Source organism: Protopterus annectens, chromosome 1.part1, assembly GCF_019279795.1.
Source record: "Protopterus annectens isolate FY-2018-M chromosome 1.part1, PAN1.0, whole genome shotgun sequence".
NCBI lineage: Eukaryota > Metazoa > Chordata > Ceratodontiformes > Protopteridae > Protopterus > Protopterus annectens.
Genome location: NC_056726.1, coordinates 1,729,382,557 through 1,729,408,477, shown reverse-complemented (window position 1 = coordinate 1,729,408,477; position 25,921 = coordinate 1,729,382,557). Strand labels below are relative to the sequence as shown.

At 40.4% G+C, this 25,921-nt stretch overlaps 1 protein-coding gene across 1 annotated transcript in view; it reads right to left on the bottom strand.

Moving 5' to 3' along the window:
* The window catches only part of LOC122811978 (prolyl endopeptidase-like), a 2,225,690-nt gene that overhangs the window by 1,157,770 nt on the left and 1,041,999 nt on the right, over positions 1-25,921 (bottom strand). The window contains exon 8 of the mRNA XM_044084182.1: positions 10,935-11,126. Within this exon, the coding sequence (XP_043940117.1) occupies positions 10,935-11,126 (192 nt within the window). The remainder of the gene's footprint in view (positions 1-10,934; positions 11,127-25,921) is intronic.

Sequence of the window (25,921 nt, the reverse complement as noted above, 5' to 3'; positions counted from 1 at the left end):
CTGATACATGTTGATGTGCTAGTTACACAGGTTACTTTACTATGATCTCCAAGTTAGTCAAAACCAGAACTCGAGAGTAACAGCTACTTATTTTACTTGTCAATTATAAAGTACAAACAGGAGCTCATTGCTTAAAAGTATATCAGTAATCAAAATGTCTGATGTGATGTAATAAACAATGTCTTAAAGACATTAAAGAATGACAAAACGAACTGCAACTATGAAGATACTAGTAAAGTTAAAAAAAAACAATGCAGTGAAGCCAGGCATTTGCATTAAGAGTGTTTTCATTTTAGACTCAGATTTTGGATGCAGATCCTTAAGGAGAATGACAATAACCACACAAAATATTATATTCATAAAATAGCCGTGAGTACTCCAAGAACTAAGCCAACACGGGAATAGATAAAGGAGATTCTGCCAATGGGGATGACTGCAACTTACAGATGACTGGCAAGAGGGGAGTTGGAATTTAGTGAAGAAAACGGGTAAAGGAACCAAGGTATTCTGAGCAAATAATTACAAAGGGAAAAAGAATGAGAAGAGACCAAGAATCTATTTGGATTGCAAGCTAGAGATTGCCTTCCCTATCAAGGAATGATCTCGGAGTACATAGGTTCATAGGTTCATACTAGGCTATCTGCCCAAGGGCATTTATAAGCCTAGCCCATAGTTATGTGGCTTTCGCCACCCCTTTAGTGTGAAGAAAACTATGCCTATTATTTTGCTGTGCCTCTGTCAAGCAGTGACACTGAAGTAATCCCTGGGGTATATCTGCGATCTCCCATCCATTGGTCAAGATTCCTCTTGAACAAGGCCAGCGAGGTGCTCTGCCTCACATGTACCGGGATTTTGTTCCACAGCATAGGGAGTCTCTGGGTGATGAATCTGTCCCTCCAGCGCATTCTATTAATAACCGTGTCAAGGTTTAAGTCTCCCGCCCTTGTGGTTCTGAGGGATCTAGATTTTTTGAGGTGAAGCATATTCATCAAATCTGGGTTTGACATGGCCTTATATGTCAGGCACAGGTCACCTCTGAGCAAGCGGTATGCGACTGAATAGAGCTGGAGTTCTTTCAGTTGGGCAGCATAAGACATATTTTTGAGACCCTTTATCCTTTTGGTGAGGAACTTTTGGGGCCTTTCCAGCTGCTGCAGGTGTCGGGTCAGATACATTCCGAATGGGGCATTGTACTCAATCATAGGTCTAATGAGTGATGAGTACAGGGGGACGATGACCTCCCTAGATCTAGATGTGAATCCCTTCATGATCAGGTGGGTAATGTAGAAAGTTTTCCTAACTACTTTGGCAACATGAGTGTCAAACGCAAGGTTACTGTCAACCTGGGTCCCCAGATCCCGGATGACTTCTTCTGTGCTCAGTGGATTGCCACCTATATGGTAGCTAGGGGTAATCTTGTTTTTCCCGAAGGGTATGACTATGCATTTCTTGGTGTTTAACTTTAGGCCATGGCTCTGGCACCAGTTATCCGTTTCTGTGAGGCCCTTCTGAAGGATATCTGTGTCAGATGTGTTTTCGACTATGGCGCCCAGTTTGCAGTCATCTGCAAACTTTGTCAGCCATAACCCTCTTGTGTTTGCTTGTACTTCAGAAAAGTAGATGCCGAACAAGAGTGGTCCCAGGACTGAGCCCTGTGGGACACCACTTGTGACAGGCTTTGAGTCTGACATGGCACCAGCAACTCTGACCCTGTGGGTTCTGTCACTTAGCCAGTTTGCAACCCATCTTGTGATGTATGGGTTTACATTCAAGCTGATGAGTTTTTCGATGATACCTGAGTGGGGTATTGTGTCGAAAGCCTTTGCCAGGTCGAGGTAGGCTGTATGGACTGCCTTGCCCTCATCAATGGCCTTGGTGACTATTTTGAAAAAGTCAACCAAGTTTAAAAGGCATGATCTGCCTTTGACAAAGCCAAACTGGGATGGATCCAAAGTCTGCAAGTTCCCTATGTCTTTATTTATGAGTTCCATTATGATCCTCTCCATGGCTTTGCAGATAAGGCTTGTCAAGCTAATGGGACGGTAATTTCCAGGGTCGGTGGAGGCACCGCCCTTGTGAAGTGGGACCACAGTCGACGCGCCACTCCTTGGGTACGTATCCTGAGGTGAGGCTAAGATTAATTAGCTGTCCTAACTGCGGGTTTAATTCCTCATTGAGTTCGTGGAGCACACAGCCAGGGACACCATCTGGTCCCATGGATGCTGTGTTTTTTGCCTTGGAGAGAGCAGTTCTCACTTGGGCGTTGGAGATGTTTGGGGGGCTACAATCCTCTGGTATAGATATCTCTCCTTTTAGGGGAGGGGAGAAGTTTGCACTGAACCTGTCAGCCAGTATGTTGGCAATGTGTGTAGGTTCAGTAATCTTCACATCATTTTGAACTAATTCTGAGCATATCTGGGAGTTTCCTCCTAGGTTTCTAACATAGCTAAAGAAGGTCTTATGATTGTCTTTTGAGTCCTTGGCGATTTTTCTCTCAAAATTTGCCTTGGATGATTTTATGAGAGCTCTTAGTTTTTTACTTATAATGATCAAAGGTGTCTTACCTTTCAAGGATTTTGCTCTATCTTGTAGTAGCTTCCTCCTTTTGTTGTAGAGCTTGTTTATGGCTGGGGTCCACCAGACTGGATGCTTGCCTTTGGTACAAAGAGTCTTAGTTTTGTTTGGGATTGCCTGATCCATGCAGTCCTGTAGGTGCTGGTAGAAGGCATTTGTAAACAGGCAAAGGAAAATAAATCAGGGAATCCTAAGTTGAAGACCAGCACTGGTAGAGTTTTTAGCAGAATCTAGAACAGAAGCTGCTGTTAAAAAAAGGGATAATCAGTAAAGCATATAAAATTTTACATAATAACTATTAGAATCAGTCACAGGAAATTAGAAAGGATTGGGAAAGGAGACTGGATAAGCAATTCACAAATAAATATGGGGGTATATGTACGACTCCCAAATATGCAACAAAGTCTAGAATATTTAGGATCTTTACTTAGATGTGTTTATATAGGTATTTTTATACCCTGAGTAGACTTCAAAGAATTTTTCATCAGGTAGATAGCAAATGTTGGAGGTGTGGTGGGGAAGAAAGAGGTAATTAGGAACATATTTTTTTGGCAGAGTAATGAGTTGGCAGACTTTAAAAATTCTCCTCAGACGACTCTATCAGAAATACTGCGTGAGCAAATTGTTTAACAAAGGAAATTATTTTTTGAGCTATGATATAGAATCGGAATTGCCTAGACATAGTAAAGCCTTGGGTTGTCTAATTATCATTGCTATCAAAAAACAATTACTAGAAAAAGGAAATCAAAGTCTAAAACAACTGTACTAGAATAGTGAATATAGCAACAGACAGAAAACCACTGGAAATATCTTTAGAAAAGGGTAGCAGTAGTTTACATAGAAAAATGGGAATTGTGGGAACAATACATGCAGAATAACATTTTGGAGGAGGAATGAGGTTTAAAAGAAGGCAGGATTTATTGAGCTATGTAACGTTTGACTGGCAATGACTGAATAGATTATAGGTTCATAGGTTCATAGGTTCATACTAGGCTATCTGCCCAAGGGCATTTATAAGCCTAGCCCATAGTTATGTGGCTTTCGCCACCCCTTTAGTTTGAATAAAAACTATGCCTATCATTTTTCTGTGCCTCTGTCAAGCAGTGACACTGAAGTAATCCCTGGGGTATATCTGCGATCTCCCATCCATTGGTCAAGATTCCTCTTGAACAAGGCCAGCGTGCTCTGCCTCACATGTACCGATTTTGTTCCACAGCATAGGAGTCTCTGGGTGATGAATCTGTCCCTCCAGCACGTTCTATTTATAACCGTGTCAAGGTTTAAGTCTCTCGCCCTTGTGGTTCTGAGGGATCTAGATTTTTTGAGGTGAAGCATATTCATCAAATCTGGGTTTGACATGGCCTTATATGTCAGGCACAGGTCACCTCTGAGCAAGCGGTATGAGACTGAATAAAGCTGGAGTTCTTTCAGTCGGGCAGCATAAGACATATTTTGAGACCCTTTATCCTTTTGGTGAGGAACTTTTGGGGCCTTTCAAGCTGCATCAGGTGTCTGGTCAGATACATTCGGGCATTGTACTCAATCATAGGTCTAATGAGTGATGAGTACAGGGGCGATGACCTCCCTTGATCTAGATGTGAATCCTTCATGATCAGGTGGGCGATATAGAAGGTTTCTAACTACTTTAGCAACATGAGTGTCAAGCGAAGACTACTGTCAACTTGGGTCCCCAGATCCCTGATGACTTTTCTGTGCTCAGTGGATTGTCACCTATATGGTAGCTAGGGGTAACCTTGTTTTTCCCGAAGTATGACTATGCATTTTTGGCGTTTAACTTCAGGCCATGGCTCTGGCACCAGTTATCCGTTTCTGTGAGGCCCTTCTGGAGGATATCTGTGTCAGATGTGCAGTCATCTGCAAACTTTGTCAGCCATAACCCTCCTGTGTTTGCTTGTACTTCAGAAAAGTAGATGCCGAACAAGAGTGGACCCAGGACTGACCTGTGGGACACCACTTGTGACAGGCTTTGAGTCTGACATGGCTCCAGCAACTCTGACCCTGTGGGTTCTGTCGCTTAGCCAGTTTGCAACCCATCTTGTGATGTATGGGTTTACATTCAAGCTGATGAGTTTTCGATGATACCTGAGTGGGGTATTGTGTCGAGGCCTTTGCCAGGTCGAGGTAGGCTGTATGGACTGCCTTTCCCTCATCAATGGCCTTGGTGACTGTCTCGAAAAAGTCAACCAAGTTTAAGAGGCAGGATCTGCCTTTGACAAAGCCAAACTGGGTTGGATCCAAAGTCTGCAAGTTCCCTATGTCTTTATTTATGAGTTCCATTATGATCCTCTCCATGGCTTTGCAGATAAGGCTTGTCAAGCTAATGGGCGGTAATTTCCAGGGTCTGTGGAGGCACCGCCCTTATGAAGTGGGACCACAGTATCCTGAGGTGAGGCTAAGATTAAATAGCTGTCCTAACTGTGGGTTTAGTTCCTCGTTCCGTTCATGAAGCACACAGGGGAGGCATCCATACGGTCCCATGGATGCTGTGTTTTTGCCTTAGTGAGGCAGTTCTCACCTGGGCGTTGGAGATGTTTGGGGGCTCCAATCCTTTGGAATAGATATCTCTCCTTTGGGGGGGGAGAAGTTTGCACTGAACCTGTCAGCCAGTATGTTAGCAATGTGTGTAGGTTCAGTAATTTTCACATCATTTTGAACTAATTCTGAGCATATCTGGGAGTTTCCCTAGGTTTCTAACATAGCTAAAGAAGGCCTTATGATTGTCTTTAGAGTCCTTGGCGTTTTTCTCTCAAAATTTGCCTTGGATGATTTTATGAGAGCTCTTAGTTTTTACTTATAATGATCAAAGGTGTCTTACCTTTCAAGGATTTTGCTCTATCTTGTAGTAGCTTCCTCCTTTTGTTGTAGAGCTTGTTTATGGCTGGGGTCCACCAGACTGGACGCTTGCCTTTGGTACAGAGAGTCTTAGTTTTGTTTGGGATTGCCTGATCCATGCAGTCCTGTAGGTGCTGGTAGAAGGCATTTGTAAGTGATTCAGCGGTTTGAGTAATGTTTACCACTGGCTCAGGGGCCTTAAAGGAGACCACACTAGTTTGAGAAGTTTTTCACTGTGGTCTTTTTGTTTCAGGTGGGGGGATGAGGACCTCCAGCGAGATTAGTTTATGATCTGATCTCACCAGTGAGGGTATACTTCCGGTGTTGAACTCGGTTTGATCCCATGTTCGTGATGATGAGATCAAGTATGTTTTCACCTCTTGGGGATGGTGACTAGTTGTTCCATGGCATTTGAGTTTATGAACTCCAGGAATCTTTGGGTTAGAGTGTTGGGCTTGAGTAGTGTTCCCAGTCTATATTAGGGTAGTTGAAGTCACCTAGTATGATGGTGTTTGGAGATACATTTATCCCTCCAATGTTTTCAGGAAGGCCATGTGAGGTTCCTGAGTTTGAGAGGGTGGCCTGTAACATGCTACAAATTGCAGAGCAGTCTTGCCTATGGTTAATTGCACCTGGATGGTCTCCGATGCACCAACCTTGAGGTGTGGGTGTCCTTTATGAATATGGACACCCCTCCTTTCTTGGTGTTGTCCGGATTTTGGGGCGGGCATGATATGAGGTGAAACCTGTTAGTGCTGGGGTGCTCTCAGGAGCCTTGAACCAGGTTTCTGTCACAGCACAGACATCGATGTTCTCCATATTGAGAAGGGCCATCTTGAGATTGAGACTTCTGGCATTGAGCAGCATTACCCTTAGTTTTTTCCTTTTGGTGTTCTAGGGTGGTAGGTTTAGAATTTGAGCCTTGCCTAAAAAGGCACTATGGGGTGGCAAGAGCCTTTGCCAATATCCGAAGCCCAGGGTGACAGGTGCAAGCCGCCAGCATGTCATCCCAGGCAGACAGACATTGATCCCCTTTGAATGACACAATTTAAGCCAATTATTAAAGCTGATCATCTTATCACTGTATTGTGGCATCATTCTAGGTGAAGGTATGTGACCTTCTCCTTACTCAGTCTGGTGGTGTCTGACTATGGAATCACCAATGAGAAGTGTGTCTGGCATTTTGTTTGGCTTAAGGGCTGTGACTGTTTGACACTCTGACTGTGTGGTCTATGTGTTGCATGTGTTGGGTGGTGAGGTGGTAGTTGTTTGGGTGTCTGCTTTGGTGGCCTCTGCTGTTTTGGTAAATTTTTGACCAGAGCCTCGGTATGTCTCTTGTGTGAGTATGTGTATGATTTGAAGTTGTGATGGTACCATGTGTGACTGGGTATGTATTGTGTGTGGTTGCCTTCTCCTCCTGTCTGGTCTTGCCAGTCCTATGTTGAGAGAGCTCAGCCTCCAGTTTGGCCGTATAGTTGCATCTCTCACGTGTATTTGTGTTTTGTGGGAGAAGGAGAGGATTGGTACATGAGGCAATTGTAACATTGCCTCAATATTCCCAGGTTCACCAGTTGAGCTGAGAGGACACTAGCAACTGATCCCTCGATACTAGAAGTAGTAGATAAAGAACTTTCAAAGGACTCGAGGAAGTGGGTTTTGGGCTGGTGGGGTACTATCTATAATAAGAGTGCTTTATCAAGGTGCAAGTACTGTAGGAGTAAGTGCTAGGCTTTACAGATAGAGAATAGTCTACTTGGGAATCAAGTAGAGATGAACTTTTCAGTTTTAGGATATGCTGGTTAGATCAGCAGTACAGTTTTTTTATAGCAGGGGCTGAAGGGAGCTAGGAATTGGCCCCAATGGACTACTAGTTTCTGGCTGAAACTTGACAAAAGGCGTCTCAGTGCTTCCCACTCCACTGGTAAGCAAAGAAACTTCCCTCCTCCCTAATAAGGCAATGGATCAGTAACAGGAACTAAAAAAAAGCCCAGGGATCAGCAACTCTGAAACTGGACTACTCTAGTTCAGTAAAGTGGGAAAACAAGAGATTTTTTGTTTTATTACAGAGATAAGGAAAAACAGACAGTAAATGCTATAAATGCTGTAAATCGGCTAAGCTTTTGTGTGTAGTAGCAGCCAATTTGCAAACAATTAACTTAACAATTAAAGTGCAATAAACAGTGTAAAATGCAGAAATCACTTAAAGTAGCAGTAAACAGGGCTAAATGCAGTCGCTAGCTTAATAACAGTGGGAAAGCCACAAAAATACTTATATCTGGTGAAAGTCACTCCACTGGTAAGCAAAGAAACTTTCCTCCTTCCTAATAAGGCAATGGATCAGTAACAGGAACTAAAAAAAAGCCCAGGGATCAGCAACTCTGAAACTGGACTACTCTAGTTCAGTAAGGTGGGAAAACAAGAGATTTTTTTTTTTTTACAGAGACAAGGAAAAAACAGTGTGTTAGCCTACAGGTAAAATTAAGCAACAAATAACTTTTTAAGAGCAAAAACAGTTAATCAACACAAAAACAGTTTAAATAGAATGCAGCAGTAAATATTCAAAAGCCAGAAAAAAGTTTGAGAAGGACAGGTCAGACACAAGAAGGTTCGGTGGGACAAAATAGCCTAAGACAACAAGCTATGAAAAGTTTTTAAACAGAAAAGATTTCTTGAAGATTCTGAATAGACAAAAAGTGCTATATATATTTATAAAAACAGTAATCTGTTAAAATAATCAAAAGCCTGCACCAAAGACCAGAACAACAACTTTTTTACAAAAGAACAAAGAACCAGCCCCCACTAGCCAAGAGATAATTACACAGAGTAAATGTTTCAGTTTATACAATAGCTAAGACAACAAGCTATAAAAAGATTTCTGAAGATTCTGAATAGACAAAGTGCTTTATATATATTAAATTATAAAACAGTAATCTGTTAAAATAATCAAAAATACTTATATTTTGTAAACAACTTCTCCAGCCTGCACCAAAGACCAGAACAACAACTTTTTTTTTTACAGAACACAAAGAACCCCCCCCCACTAGCCAAGATAATTACACAGAGTAAATGTTTCAGTTTATACAATAGCCTAAGACAACAAGCTATGAAAGTTTTTAAACAGAAAAAGATTTCTGAAGATTCTGAATAGACAAAGTGCTTTATATATATTAAATTATAAAAACAGTAATCTGTTAAATAATCCAAAAAACTTATATTTTTTTAGCTCAGAAGGCGTCAAAAACTTCTCCAATGTTTCAGTTTATACAATAGCCTAAGACAACAAGCTATGAAAGTTTTAAACAGAAAAGATTTCTGAAGATTTCTGAATAGACAAAGTGCTTTATATATATTAAATTATAAAAACAGTAATCTGTTAAAATAATCAAAAAATACTTATATTTTGTAGCTCAGTTGCGGTCAAACAACTTCTCCAGCCTGCACCAAAGACCAGAACTAAGTGATGTATAATGTTTGCAACTAAAAATATGTCAATATTGTTTGTTTTCATTTATATAAATGTATGATTGCCTAAGTCATATGTGATAATTTAATAAATACATTTTTTGTTTAAAAAAAAAAATGTTTTAATCTTCATTGTTTTAAAATAAATGGTGGATAGTTATACAGCAGGCATGCAAACAAGCAGGTAGCTGTTCTCACCTTTCATTAAGGTCTACGTTTCTATCTTAATTAACCAATTTTAATATTTTTCAGGAATATAGGAAACACATTTTGGTTACAAGTTCCTTTATAAAGCCTTCCTTATCAAGTAGAAGAAAAGAACTGAAGTCAAAAGATAGGCCATTGTTAAAATCAAGTCGTAAATCACATTCTAACAGCAAAGAGGGGATAAGAATAACAGGCACATAATCAGATAGCAAGAAAGGCACTACTAAAAATGAGATATGGAGAATAACAAAGAGGCAACAATTACGTAGGTTAACTAAAGTGTAATACTGGTGTGGACACAGATGAGGATCGCCTGGTGGGTGCACTTGAGACTTTGTTCACTGTAAAGGGAGGCATGCGGCAAATGATTTCCAAAAGTCAGTTTACTAGAAGTGTGAGTATCAGCTGGACAGTTGGTGTGCAGAGACAGTAAAGTCTGAATGGTGACCCATATCAGGACACATTAAAAGGGTACAAGTAAGCAGAAAAAGAAGATTACAGTGTTTCAAGTAATGTATGCTTAAAGGCATGCAACATGATATTTTTAATACAGTACATGTGCTACATCTTTAACTCGTCATTACACCATAAAAAGGCCAGTTCCAATATTTTTGCTCTGAAGAATATCAGCGGCCTTAAGAGTCAAAATGACTTAAGTTGCCACCCCGCAGACCATTAAAGCAAGTCTGCAAAAAGGATACGTTCTTGTACCCCATTTACTTACATACCACATCACAGTGGTATTGTCCATTATAACTGGAAGATGTCCAAGGGACCAATTTTAAGATGTTTACAGCATTGATTACTGCCAGCATCTTTGACTTTGATGTGCTTCTGTCTGTCCTGTTTGTTCCACAGACTTTGCACTTACAACTTTGAGTACAGCCTCCCCAAGAAAAATCTGAAGCGTCTACTGAAACAGACTGAAAGGGAGGCAGCAGAGAAAAGGACAGACCTAGGTTAAAAAAGAACTGCTCCACCTACAAATGATATCTCCCTTCTTACAAACCTGAACACCGGACTCAGGAAAGTAAACCAGACTGAACTGAGGTACCAATGAATTTTTCTCATGTGAAGTCTGGCCAAGGGAATCACAATAATCATAGAGGCCATGAAATCTAGAATCCAAAGAAATTCCTTGTTAGATACCAAAGATCGTACAAAAAAGCTCAGGAAATACTTTTCTGTAGAGTTCTACTTTATATAGTAGAGGAAAAGTTCTTCTTAGGGAAGTATCCAGGAAAACATCCCAGAAAAAAATATTCTTTGGGATATGTACCTTCACTTGAAACCCCAGAATGAGCAAGAGGTTCTTGACACAAGTCAGAAAATCTTGACAACTGGAAAAAGAGTTTGCAAATATATCACAATTGTTCAAATATGGAAAAATGTGAATGTCTTGAAGTTTGCAATTTGGAATTACTTGAACCAGACACAGTAAATACCCTTGGTGCAGCATAAAGACCTAAGGGTAAGACAGAGAACTAATAGTGTAAGACAGGAATAGAGGATCTTAAAGTCTGAAATCTTTCTCAATATGAATGTGATGGTAAACATCTTTTAATTCCAACATTACCAAGAGCCTGAGTAAAGGAATGAAATGTGAATGGAATTTGAAGGTATAACATTTTGAACTTTGGAAAACTGAGAGAGACTGAAAAATGTGAGGTCTGGAACTCTTCCCAAGTTCACAAGTTCTCTGGCACACAGAAAACCCTTAAATAAATCCTCTTGCACAAAGTGCCATGACAACACCAAAATGATATTTTGAATGATTATTTAAACAGCAGCCCAATGCAGTCTCTTTAAATTACTTAACTTAATATAATTTTTCTTACCTAAAACATCTTTCTCATGCTCCGGAATCAGGGTCTTCCACTGAGAGGGATCTGGGTATTTCAGATCGATATTAATTAGCTTGTAACGAGGAGAGTTAAGATTGGTTCTGAAGGTGAACAAAGTGTCTTCATTGGTGACATAAGAGTACTTTGCATCAAAATTGTCTATCAGTTTCACCCATGGCAGCAGCCCTAATACAAAAATACCAACAGAGTTGTTAAGTTAAGTTGCATATAATTATGAAAACGACATGCACAAAAAAGTCAGATGAAGTCAAACATAAACAGCTGTCAATTCAATAAAGTGTGGTATGTCAAAAGGTAGAATCTGCTTGAGACTACTCATATATAGCTAAGGAGAAACACGTTTCTGTAGTAATTTTTTTTCATTCATGGGCTTACCTATGCACATGCTTACAAAAAATCAAGATAGACTATGATCACTGTCAAACAAACATGATGCTGTTCTGTTTCTGTGTTGCCTGTTATCAATATACACAGTGTGTGGAATAAATACAGCAATTATGCTGCAAATCTGTAATCTTTCAGAAAATAGGACAGGCTCCCACCTAAGTTCTTAGCATTTCTGAATCTGTCAAAGCTGGTCTTATATTACAACCATTAGGATACATGTGCAATAGTTACAGACTAAGAACATACTACTTTGATATTTTTCGTTCTAAATAACTGAAAGGAACAGTGGTACAGCAGATACAACTGCTGCCTCACAGATCCTCCTTTGGTTTGTGTCCTCTCAAAAGTGCTATTTGAACACACTGCTCGTCATCCTTATGTATGGAAGTTTTGGTCAAGATCTCAGGTTTCCCTCCACATGCAAAACACATGATGACAGAGGAGATGGTGATCTTCCAAACTATGAGCAGATGTGAACACGCGCACACACTAAATCCTCAGAGATGCCTGCTGCAGCACATCTACACATACATGCGCACACACAAACATTTTTTCCATTTGGCTAAAACATTCACCAACAAACAGCTATTTGGTGAAATGTGGCAGAAGCTTCAGTCCTTCTGATATCAGAATAAGACCCATGTAGTTCACATGTGTTATTGTTATCTTCCATTTGCTTTTATTTCAGTAGTAATTATGTTGTCCTTATTTATCAGCTATATCAGTCTCCTATCACGCTCTTCTTATAAACGAGCCCAATCTAATAGATCACCAATGACAGTTACACCACCTTCCAAGTGTTCAGGTACCTTTGTATCAGCTCTTTGGGATACCTCTGTCTTTAACAAAATATGAAACAAAAGTCTAACCTACACTCTTGTCTGAATGTCCTGAACACACTTGCAGACAAGAATATGTCAACTATAATCATTACAACAAATAACTCATTTTCATAGTGCTTTTCAACGTGCAGATTCTTCTGAGCACACCTGTCTTTCTTTTATCACACCTTTGCAAAATTAAAGTTTCTATCACATACTCTAAAGAAAGCTTTCAGATCAGGACAAATGTAAAGCTTGTGTTACTCAATAGTAATCATACTGTTCATCTATTTTTTGTTGTTCTAATTTCTTCCTAATGAACCTAAGCTTTTTTTTTCTCTACAACTCTCGTGCTACTATATTCCACAGTACTATTTTCTTGGGAGTATGTATATACGTAATAACATCAGGATATCTGTATAAGAGACTAGAGCCGGGTGACATCTGATGAAGAAATATGGACATGGGAAAGAAAAAGAGATTTAATATGGCGTAATATTTATGCGAAGGAGAAAGCAAAACTAATCAATACAAAAAGAGCAGCACCAAAGATATTTGAAGAGAAATACAGGCAAAGGAATCCAGATATGGAAAATTGTACAATACAAAAAAAATAAGAAGACAAATGAAAAGGAGATTAGTAATGGAGAAATTAAAGAAATAGAAACTGAGGTTATGGAGTACTTGTGAAGTGAAGGATACAGTGTTGGAAATCTAATTCAGAAAACACCACAACAGGATAGAGCAATGGATATCCAAATTAAGGGGAAACCAGTGGAACAAGAAGCAATTGGTCAGGTGCCATATGAAGATATTTTTTTTAGCCTTGCACAGGAAACCAGTTTAAATGTACAGTTGAAGCTGGACAGCAAAGGAAGGAAAGTACAACTGTGTGCACTTATCATAAATGTAGACGTTTGAGTGTATTCACTGTTGCAGTCATCACATTTGGGTTATCTGCTTGCAGTAGCTCTCAGTCGGCCTAATTATCAAAGTCTTGGGTCCTGCGTCGGTTGCTGTCTCATCTTCCATGACGTCAGGTAGTCAGGGGTATAAAGCATGCAGCCGACACTATTACATCAGTTTTTCTTGCCCCAGATGTCAGGTGCCCCCCTTAATGGGAAGCAACTAAATATATATATATATATATATATATATATACAAGGTTATACCTCCAACAAAAAAGCAAATACACCAAAAAGCTTTTAAGTATAGTAAAGGAGAATAAAGGTATAGCCAAAAGAAGTCAGGGGGCCAGAGGGACGGTAAGCAGGACTGCAACAGTGAATATACACGAACATCTACATTTATGGTAAGTGTACACAACTGTACTATGTTCTTCGTGTTTCACTGTTGCAGTGATCACATTTGGGTAGATTCCCAAAGCTAAGGATGGAAGGGGGAATTTAGATAGCATTAGGACCAGCTAAAATGCCCTGCAAGACTCAGCTCTGGATTTAGAGAAAATTGGCAAATGGTAATGCTTGGTGAAATTATGTACAGAACTCCAGGTAGCAGCTTCTAGGATGTCTCTGATAGGGACGCCTCCGAGAAAGGCTGTAGAGGTAGATGCAGCCCTGGTTGAATGGGGTCGGATCCCCTGTGAGATAGGTTTTCCATGGTGCTTATAGCAGAAATGAATGCAATGGCCTAACCATTTAGAAATGGTTGGCTTTGAAATAGCCTTCCCCTCTGCCCCTGCAGCAAATGCCACCAGCAGTTGTTCAGATTTCCTTTGAGGATTAGTCCTGTCCAAGTAAAATCTAAGTTGTCTGTGCACATCTAAGGAGTGCAGTATCCGTTCCCCTTTGTTCTGTGGATTAGAAAAGAAGGTTGGCAAATGAATGGACTGATTAAGAGCTACACTAGATACCACCTTGGGCATGAAAGAGGGGTTGGTCCTGAGGGACACCCTGTCCGCATGAAAGATGATGAAAGGCTCCACTGCCATAACGGCCTGTAATTCAGACACCTTTCTTGCTGAAGTGATTGCTAAAAAGAAAGCTGTTTTCCAAGAAAGGAATTTTAACTCTGCAGTTGCAGCTGGTTCAAAAGGAGGAACAGTAAGTTTTTCCAATACAAAGTTAAGGTCCCTGGCTGGAGTTGGGGCTCTCCTGGGTGGTCTTAAGTTTTTGGCCCCTCCGAGGAACTGCCTGAGCAGTGTGTGAGAAAAGAGGGGTGGTTCTGTGTTGTAATGAGCTGAAATGGCTGAAGTGTGAATTTTGATGGAGGAAAAGAAAAGGGCCTTGTGAAGCATCTCGGTTAAATATTGAAGAATCTGAGGTAAATTGGGCGCTGCTGTGGCCATCCCTTGAGTTTGGTTCCAGGCACAGAATCTTTTCCATTTTTCAGCATAAGATTTTCTAGTGCTAGGCCTCCTTGCCTGCAAAATGACATCCAACACTTGTTTACTGAGGGATGGTAATGGAGAGATTAGGTAATTAGCCAGGCTGCCAGGTTCAGGGTTTGAAGCTGGGGGTGCAGAATCTGGCTCTCCTGCTGTGACAGCAGTGTAGGGGTCTGAGGCAGGTGCCATGTGACACACTGCACAAGAGGGGGTACACCAGTGTTGGCATGGCCAGTTTGGTGCAATCAGTATCATCCTTGGTTTGTCCTGTCTGATCTCTAGCAGTACTTTGAACAGGAGAGGCAAAGGAGGAAAGGCATAAACTGATAGATTTTTCCAGCTGAAGGACAGAGCATCCACTTTCCAAGCTTGTTTGTGCGGAATCGTTGTGCAGACTTTGTCCAATTGGTAGATCTGAGGGGAGGCAAACAGGTCTATATCTGGGCCCCCCATTTGTTGATCAACATGTTGAAAGTCTTTGGTTCCAGTTTCCACTCATGTGGGTCCATGAGATTTCTGCTTAGTTCGTCTGCAAGTGTATTTAGTTTTCCTGGCAGGAATTGAGCCTGTAGACGCACTTGGTAGCTCAAGGCTGTGTTCCACAGAGCCATGGCTAGTCTGCAGAGGGGGCAAGAAAGGGTACCCCCCTGCTTGTTTATGTACCACATAACAGTGGTGTTGTCTGTCTTTACCATTAATTGTCCTTGAAGAATGTGGTCCTTGAAGGCTGTCAGAGCATTTTGTACAGCTAACATTTCTTTTTGATTGATATGGAGGTACATTTGACTTGGGTTCCATTTGCCCTGAATTCACTTCCCTGCCAGGTGAGCCCTCCATGCATTGTCTGATGCGTGTGTTGTTAGGGTTTGGGCGGCAGGGGGTAGAGTGAATGGTAGTCCCTTGTTTTGATGGCAGGCCTCTGCCTACCAAAGGAATTCCAACCGTAGGCAAGGTATGATAGGAATCATTGCTTCTAGATCCTAAGAATGTTGACACCATACGCTTTTTAGATACCATTGTAGTTTCCTCATAAGCAGGCTTGCATATGAAATTAGTAGAATGCACAAGGCCATGAACCCCAAAGGCTTGCAGTATTTGCCTTGCAGATAGCAGGGTTTTTGTGGCCACTAGTTTGAAGTAAGTTGCCAAATTAATTTGTTTCTCTTGTGTGAGGAAAGCCATCTGGGACGTTGTGTTCAAGCTTGCTCCCAGGAATATAATTTGTTGACAGGGTACCAGATGTGATTTCTTTTCGTTTATGGTGTATCCCAGACAAGTTAACACCTTTTGTACAAATGCCATATGATTCAGAAGTTTGTCCTTGCTTTCTGCCTGTATTAGACAATCGTCCAGGTATAGGTATATTTGAATATTTCTTTGCCTGCAAAATGCAATGACTGGAGCTAGGCACTTTGTGAATACCCTGGGCACAGTAGATAACCAACAGGGCAGTGCAGAGAATTGATAGTGCATGCAGCCTGCTTTGAAGTGTAGGTATTTTCTGCAAGATTCCCTGATTGGGATGTGCAGGTAAGCTTCCTTTAAATCCAGCGTTGCCAACCAGGTATCTTTGCCTATCATGGGAAGCAACTGGTAAAGAGTTAGCATCTTGAATTTTGGAATCACCAAAAAGATGTTTAGGATAGACAGGTCCAGGATAGGATGCCATGAGTTGTTTTTTCTGGGTACCAGGAAAAGTCTTGAGTAGAAACCTTGTCCCTTTTCCTCTTCTGGTACAGTCTGAACAGCCTTTAATCTTAAGAGAGAGAGTACTTGCTTTTGACCCTTTACCACTGAATTGGGGGTACATCTGGCCAACCGTTTGGGGTTGGCAACGTGTGGAAGTGAAATCTGTATCCTTGGGAAACTATGTCTAAAACACATTTGCCCTGAGTAATGAGTTTCCAGTTTTTTGCTTGCAGAGCAATCTTTCCCGCTAAAGGAGCAGTCAGTTGAGAACTGCTTGGCAGTTTTAAAGTTAAAGTCACTGAGACAGCTTACCATAGGTGGGAGTCTTACTACTCCGATTTGGAAGTGGGAGCCTCCCACTGCTTAGTCCTGTGTGTACCCTGGGACTGAAGCCTAGGTGTTCTCCTGGTTCTGGGTTTGAACTGGGAAGGCCTGGAAGAGGCAGGAAAGGACCAATGCCTACTATATCTTGGAGGCTGCATTTGTAAGAAATCTTTAACAGTTTGCCTAGATTTAGCTTTTTCCTCCATCATTTTAAGAACTTATTCTGCTTTGTTGCCAAACAGGCGGTCCTGATTTAAGGAAGCATCCAGCAATTTAGTTTTAACATGATCTGGCAAAGACTGCCCCTTAAGCCAAGCATGCCTTCTAAGTACAGACCCGGTGACAGCAGCCCTGCAAGATGCCTCTAGTGAATCAAAACCACATTGCAAAGTACGTTTTCCAGCCTATTCAGCAGACTGCATTAAATCCTGTAAATCCTTATTTTCAGCACAATCAGGAATCAACATCATTTTCTGTTTAAGCAATCCAATAATATGCTGCTGATACTTTAACATATGAAACTGGCAATTTAAGGCCCTGATGGCCAAGGTTGCAGAGGTGTATACCTTCTTACCCCATCTATCCAGGGCCCTGGAATCTCTATCAGAGGGGGTAGGGTTTTTGGCAGTAGTAGCCTTAACGCCCTTGGGTCCCTGTGAAATGGTCTCAGGATCCGCAGTAGGATTTTTAAAAAGGAACTTGTGAGAATCAGGAACCCTGTAATATCTTTCAGGTTTTCTGGGAGCAGGAGGTAAAGAGTCAGGGGCCAAGCTAGATTCCAAAACGGCATTGTCAACAATGTCCAGCACAGGAGCGATAGCTAAAGGCCTGTGTTGGGGCAGGAGTAAGAAATCTTCAAGACTCTTTTTAGAATCAGAGTAATCCTGGCTTTCAAAGTAAAAATGCTCCCTAAGAGTATGCAAGGTTTTACCAAAAGAAAAATCCTCTGGGAGAGAAGCAGACAGAATAGAGTCCTCTGCATCAGAATCCTCATTGGTAGATAAAGGTAAATCCTGGTCATTATAGGAGACAGAAATTTCAGAATCCTGGTCAGAAGTATCATAAGCAAATTCAGTCCCAGGTCTCTTAGAGGGGGAAGGTTGGCTTCCTCTGATTAAAGTAATAAGGTCTTCAGCCATTCTTATCATTTGTTTTTTAGGCATAGAGGCCTGACCATGCAGTCTGGGCATGGTTCGAGTTTTAGGCCTTGAAGAAGAAGATGGTGTCAATTTAATATGCAAGTCAGTAGTAGGCCTGAATACACCCTCAGACGCCAGTGCCTGCACAGCGGCTCCGAACCCATCCAAGGTAGAGACATCCGCAGGTTCCATAGTTGAAGCATCTTGCAGCATACCAGACTTTGAATGGGTCTTGGTAGAGGCCTGCAAATCTGAAGTAGTGGGTATCAGGGGCTGCGAAAGTGCCTCACTGAGTACCGGTGAACTGGCGACTAGCTTGGGAGAAGCGTTGTCGGCAGCTTTGGACCTGCGTTTTTTCAGAATGTCGGTTGTCGGGTGGCTTACCGAAGACATATCTAGATAATTGAACTGAGTACCAAAATATTTAGAAGTGAAAATATACCGACGATGAATAGCTCGTGGTTTAAATAAGACACAAAACCGACAGCGAGGTATGTCGTGGTCAAGACCTAGGCAAGAAATACAGTACGAATGAAAATCTTTATGAGGTATTTGCTTTCCACAAGAAATAGAACTATTGACTTTTACTGACATCGGTTTAGAGCAAGAAAAAGTTTCCCCAATGGGGTACTTAGCTTTAGTTGAAGACTTCGGTTCTGATACTTGAAAACGGAAATTTCAAGAGTCGGCCGACCGGCACTTGCGAACTGCTTCTGCTTTGGGCACCGCATGACAAGAAAGACTGATGTAATGGCGTCGGCTGCATGCTTTATACCCCTGACTACCTGACGTCACAGAAGATGAGACAGCAACCGGTGCAGGACCCAAGACTTTGGTAATCAGGCCGACTGAGGGCTACTGCAAGCAGATAACCCAAATGTGATGACTGCAACAGTGAAACACGAAGAACATCAGGAAACTGGAAACTCTGACACAGTCAATGTTCAGGAGTGATAGGCCAGTGAGTTCCCATATGACAGAGCAATGGATGGCAGATGAAATTAAAGAGAATGTGCCACAGGAAGATGTTATAGAATTTCTATAGAAACCCTGCAGGACAAGGTAAATAAAAAAAAATGTGCCCTCAGTTTAGAAGCAAATGAGCTAAGAGAACAGTTGCTGGATTTAATAGAGATACATAGATAGATATATTAAGATCAAGGAAAGAAAGCAGAAGGTCAATAAAACCCAAAAAATCAGAAGTTAGATAAAACAAATGAACACACTAATTAGGACTGTCCATAGAGATCCATGCAATATAACAGAAGTAAACAGGATACATTACTGTGCAGCTAAATTAATAACTGATAAAGTTCTACCACAAGAACACAGGGTAGTGAGGGAAAGGAAGGGGAGAAATCAAACACCATCATGAAAAGATCGGACAGAAAAAACTATAAGCCAATTTAGATAAGAAGTGTCACTGTTAGAAGAATACAGAAGAGGGAACAGTTCAACAAAAATACTACGAAAAATAGATGTGCTAAAAGCAATGTACAGTATTAGAACAGGATCTATCATGCACTATCACAAATAAACTAAAAATCTCAGCACAGGCAAAACAACTTAGAAGATACGCAGATAAATATAAAGGGAAAGTACAAAACAAGCAATTTATTGATGACACAAAAAAGTTTTATACAGAATTGGGGAAACAAGGTAAAAGGAACTGAAAGATCGCCAAAAAAAGAAGAAATAGATACATTTTGGAGACGAATCTATGAAGATCCTGTGGAACATAACAAAGATGCTAAATTGACAGACGAAGTAAAAGAAAGAATAAGTTTAAAGGTGCAGGACATGAAATGGGATGAAATAACATACAGATTGGAACACTGTTAAGAAAAGCCTCTAATTGGAAAACTCCATGCCCAGATACAGTAAATAACTTTTGGCTAAAAGTATCAACATCTTTGCACGAAGATTTAGCCATGAGTAAGAACTATTTATACGCACACTCCAAACAGACACCAAACTGGCTAACAACAGGAAAAATATTGCTCGTACTTAAGAGTGAACCTGCAAGCTACCCTAAAAATTATAAACCAATAACTTGCCTTTCAATGACGTATAAACTATACACAGGAATTGATGCCAACAGAGTTTATAGTCATTTAGAAGAAAACTCAATTATGGCAGGAGAACTAAAGGGCAATAAAAGAAAGTCATATGGAACAAAGGATCATTTGTTGTTAATTAAGTCATAGTGGAGGACTGTAAAAAAAAATGGGAAGAATCTAAGTATGGCATGGATTGACTACAAAAAAGCATTTGATAGTATCCCATATTCATGGATAAAAGAGTGATTAAAAATGTATAAGATACACCCTACACTGAACGACTATATTACAGTGACTATGAAACAGTGGCAAACCACTCTGTAATTAAGCCATGATAAAGGACAAATTATTATTCAAGGGATAAAAATGCAAAGGGTGATATTCCAGGGTGACTCTCTGTCACCGCTGCTATTCTGCCTTGCAATTAACCCATTAAGCTGTCTACTTAACAGCTTAGGCCATGGCTATAATTTGGCTCCTAGAAAACAAGGTGTAAAGACTTCTCATCTTCACTTTGTCGATGATTTAAAACTGTACAGTTCATCAGATGAGGAACTGAAAGCACAACTGCAAGTTGTCAAAACTTTTGCAACCTTTAAAGCAGGAAAACTGCAGCATCACGAAAGCGTCAATTTGGGACAAGAATGTGATATAAAAGAACTTGAGCAATTTGGAAACTGATGAAGAATCAACAATAAAACATGAACAAATGCAAATTAAACTTGGTAAGGAATACTTTAGAAGACTTAAATTAATCCTGAAAACAGCGTTGACATCTAGGAACAAAATCCAAGCCATAAACCAGTTTGCACTTCCTGTCCTAACTTACAGTCTTGGAGTGACTAATTGGCGCCAAAATGTGTTGGACAGATTAGACAGAAAAGCATGAAGGATGCTTCATGCTCACCAAATGATTTATAAAAATCAGTGTATACCAAGACTATATATTCCCCGTTCAGGAGGAGGAATGGGCTTCCTTGAACTTGACTACATTTATACATCTGCAATCATGGGACTCCACACATATCTTCTGACCTCACAGGACCCAAACGTAGTGAAAGTTTTGGTACATGAGAGAATAAATCTAAGATGACTTCTCTACTTAACCTACCAGAAGCATATCAGCGTCAAGCAGGAATAAAAATCAAACCAGAAGTAGATAAAAATCAAGTATCAACTGAATGTGCCAAAAAAAAAAAGAAAGAATACAAGGTGAAGGACCAGATGAGAAGACAAGAAATGTGGAAAATGCATAAATATAGTTGCAAGTATAGAAAACTTCTAGAATAACCTCATGTTGATCAGGAATGAAAGCAGGAATGGTTAAGGAGAGGTGAATTCAAACCTAGAGATGAAAGGTTAATATTGGAGACTCAAGATAGTGGGTAATGTACACGCTTGTTTACATAGTCCATTGAACATGTGGGAGAAACAGACAAATGTAGGTTTTGTAAAACTGAATTGGAAACAGTCACACACCTCATTGCTGGGTTTGACATATTAATGGCAGAAGGACTGTATACTGAAAGGCATAATAATGTGGCAAGACTGTTGCACCGGGGATTGTGGAACCATTATGGTAATGAAGTGGCTGAAAAACACCGGAAACATGAGCCACAAAGCATCATAGAAAATAAAGTTTACATCACATGCATCACCCATTACCAACAATTCAAAGACAGATGCTAGAAAACTGGATATAGTGGTCCATGAAAACAAGGGAAAAGCAGCATTGATCACTGAAATTGCCACACCCAGTGACTAAAATGTCTTGCGTACAGACAGCCACAAGGTCATAAAATGTCATAAAATATCAGGATCTGCAGGCAGAAATAACAGCAATGTGGAAGAAAGATACCCAGACAGTTCCAAAAGTAAAAGGAGCAACGGGTCTTGTAAAAAAGAATCTATAATCCTACTTAGTTATGTTACCAACACATGTAACCCTGTACGAATTGCAGGAGGAGTCATTATTGGGCACATTGCGGGTGCTGCGAAGAGCATTTTTGGCTGACATCAAAGACTGAAACAATACTAATTTCATGAACTTTAATCGTACTTTGACTTAGGAATGGGGTCCAGTCCCATCATGGTATTAGAAACTCAAAAGACTTGAAGAAATTAAAAGGCAGACACTTTTCTGGTAATTTTCCTAAATCTGTAAAAAAGTTAGCAAAGTCATGAAGTATATCAGTGCTACGATCTTGTAAACAATTCAAATGCCTCTGCAACCATGTGACTCTTGTATACATTTACTCTCTGTTTTCAAAATGCATATCAGTTTTACCATTCCTAGCTTCCCACAAGCCAATCAACACAAAATATAAACGTCTGAAGTGGGATGTTGAACATCTTATATATTAGTAGGCATTGACCCAATGACTTTACTTGAAGTCCCAAGTATATTAACAGTGTGCACCCATCTTTCATTTCTGAGCCTTTCAGGAAAATTAATGTTTCTTATCCAGGAATGTCCAGCTGGGAAGACTCCTTCTCAGTGGAATCTTAAGGGCACGTTTCTTCAGGTAAAATGCAATAATCTGACAACTGTGTCTAGTTTAAGTTTAACATTATTAAAGCTAGCAACCTGGCAGTGTGAACGTTAGCTCTAGATGGCTAAGAATATAGAAGTGACACCCCGATCCCATGTGCAAAAATGGGAAAAGGGGTAGTGGATGGATGGATTTCACTTACTAACGGTCACCTATGAACCTATAAGAAATGGAAAGTACTAGGCTAACTGCCCTTGTGGGCCATTATAAACCTAGACAGTTTTCCTTTCAAAGGTGAGAATCAAAACCTGTACCTTGTTTCTGAGAGGTAAACAACCTAACCATTATGCCATTAACCACTATAACAATCCCCAACCCCCAAGATTATATCAGCCAAGATGGGACTTAAAGGCACAATCCATGGCTTAGGATTCCAATGCTTTATCCATTAGGCAACTGTGGTCCACAGTCTATCCTACACTCTTGTCTCAATGCCCCTAACACACTTTCAGACAACAGAGTGTCAACTATAACCACTACAACAAATAACTCATTTTCATATTACTTTTCAACATGCAGATTCTTGACAGTACACTTGTCTTTCCTTTACCATATCTTTGTGAAATGAAAGCTTCCATCACAGAGTCTAAAGAAAGTAATTAAAAACAAATCACACTACTTGTTCTCATGCTTAGGGCAACAGCTAGTACATAAGGCTTGTGTTTTGACTGTGCCATATTTTCTGTGTAACTCATGGTTCTCTTTTGTCTTTGTTACTGTACCAATGCGTCTTCTCTTAATTTCTCATTTTGCTATTTTTTTATTTGACTCACATTATCTTACACACTTCCACATTCTAAACTATTTCAATTGTATTTTTGCAACGTCACTTGCTCCAATAATATACACAGCTTCTGATATGGTCAGTTCTGTTCATCTTAAAAACCTGCCCTTTTAATCACTTCTTACACTACAAACTGTTCTCAGTTCAGAAACATAAGCATCTCCAGTCTCTGTAGGACCTTGTGGCCTTATAAAGAATAAGATGTGAATACCTGGAGAGTGCCTTATAAGTTCAAAATAATTCCCGAACCTCTTTCGTTGCTATTTTTACCTTTCTCCTCTTCCAGATGAGTAAAAGCATGTCATCAAGGCATCTTCCTCACAGAAATCATCTCAATGAAAAAATCTTGAAAATGTACTTTTAGACTCCTGAATAATCTGTTCACAGTGAGGAACAAACTAAGAAAAATAAGTTATATACTTAACCATAATGTTCCATCTGTGTTGTCCATTTTCATTCTTCCTCAACCTGTGCGTTTCGGATCCGACTCGGACACTTTACAAGCTTAGGATCCAAATCTGAAGATCCTCCTCTCCATCCCATAATACCTCATTCCCCCGATTACCTCAGATCGAGTTTGCTGCTAACATGTATACAAGATGTCTATATAATAATATATGAAAATCATATATCCCCTGTACAGAACAATTCAGGGGCTCAAACAATATGAACTGTGGCTCCCACTAGTATCTGCATCATGTCTTCCATAAATACGGACAGGGGAAAGAGGGTGGGGACGTTGACGAAGAATGAAAATGGACAACACAGATGGAACGTTATGGTAAGTATACAGCTTCTTAACTGACAATGTCATTCTTTCCTCAACCTGTGGGACAGAGTTCCCAGCAACAACAATCTAGGGTGGCCCTCTTGGAAGGATATTCTGGAGCACTGCAGAGCACAAGTCAGCCCTATTTCGGGAAATAATGTTGAGTTTATAATGTGTAATAAAAGTATGAGAAGTTGACCAAGAGGCAGCTGCATAAATGTCATCAACTGACACTCAAGTAAAAGGCTTGAGATGTGACCATGGATCTCATAGAATGAGCTCTGATATGTCCAGAAAAAGGAATACCTTTTGAGGAATAAACAAAGGAAATACAATCTCATAACTATTTAGCCAGTGTGGGTTTGGCAAATGCTACTCCTTTTCTAACATCTGAGAAAGATATGAACATTTGATCAGATTTCCTGAAAGATTTGTCCTGTCCAGATAAAAACACAACTGCCTATAAACACCAAGGCAATATAGAGCGTATTCTCCCTTGTTTTGAAAACTGGAAAAGAAAACTGGTAGGTTAATAGACTGATAGATATTGCTTTATGTAGCAACATTAGGTAAAAAGTACAGTTTTGTACCTACCATAAATGTAGATGTTCGAGTGTTCACCCTGCTGCAGTCATCACACTTGGGTTATCCTGCCGTCAGGCGGTCCTGCAGTCTGCTCGAATTCCAAAGTCTTGGTCCAGCGTCGGTTGCTGTCGCTTCTTCCCTGACGTCAGTGCGCCAGGGTATATAAGAAGCATCCAACGACATTTTCTTCAGTTTTTCTTGCCCTAGATGTCAGGTGCCCTCAAAAGGTACGCAATATATATATATATATATATATATCTATATCTATATATATCTATATATATATATATATATATATATATATATGTATATATATATATATATATATATATATATATATATATATATATATATATATATATATATATATATATAGCTATATAAAAATAAAACAAAATCCCTAGGTACAAGCAAATATACCACAGAGGTAGAAAAGGATAAAGTGGTAGAGATAAATTCAGCTAGTTTAGAGGGGATGGAGGGAGGGTAACCTGGACTGCAGCAGGGTGAACACTCGAACATCTACATTTATGGTAGGTACAAAACTGTACTATGTTCATCGTGTTACCCTGCTGCAGTCATCACACTTGGGTTGAATCCCAAAGCTAAGGAGGGGAGGTGGAGTCAAACAGGGTTAGGAGAAGCTAGTAGGCCCTGCAAAACTGCAGTGGCAAAACCAGCTCTAGTCTTAGAGTAAAGAGGTAAGTTATAGTGTTTGGTGAAGGTGTGCACTGAACTCCAAGTAGCAGCGTCCAGAATATCCTTGATTGGCACTCCCCTGAGAAAGGCTGCTGATGTAGCTGTAGCCCTGGTGGACTGGGACCTAATGTTAGCAGGTACTGGTTTCCCATGATGTGTGTAGCAGAAACGTATGCAATGTCCTATCCATTTAGAAATGGTCTGTTTTGAGATAGCTTTTCCTTGTGATCCTGTAGCATAGGCTACAAAGAGCTGGTCAGTTTTTTCTGAAAGCCTTAGTTTTATCCAAGTAGTAACGTAATTGCCTGTGAATGTCCAAAGAGTGTCCAAAGAGTGCAGGAGTCTTTCTCCTGTGTTCTGGGAATTTGGGAAGAAAGTGGGCAAGTGAATGGTTTGGTTTAGGGCCACACTGGATACCACCTTTGGCATAAAGGAAGGATTAGTTCGTAGAGAAACTCTGTCTTGATGAAAAATGAGGAAAGGTTCCACTGCCATTAGTGCCTGTAGCTCTGAGACTCTTCTAGCCGAGGTTATTGCTAGTAGTAGGGCAGTTTTCCATGAAAGAAATTTTAAATCAGTTGAAAAAGCTGGTTCAAAGGGCGGCAGTGTAAGCTTTTCCAGGACAAAGTTGAGATCCCAAGTAGGTACTGGAGCTCTCCTAGGCGGTCTTAAATTCTTAGCCCCTCTGAGGTACTGTCTTAGGAGTGGATGTGAAAATAAAGGGGGATCCGTGCTGTAATGAACTGAAATTGCTGAGGCGTGGATCTTAACAGATGAAAAGGAAAGTCCTTTGTGTAACATCTC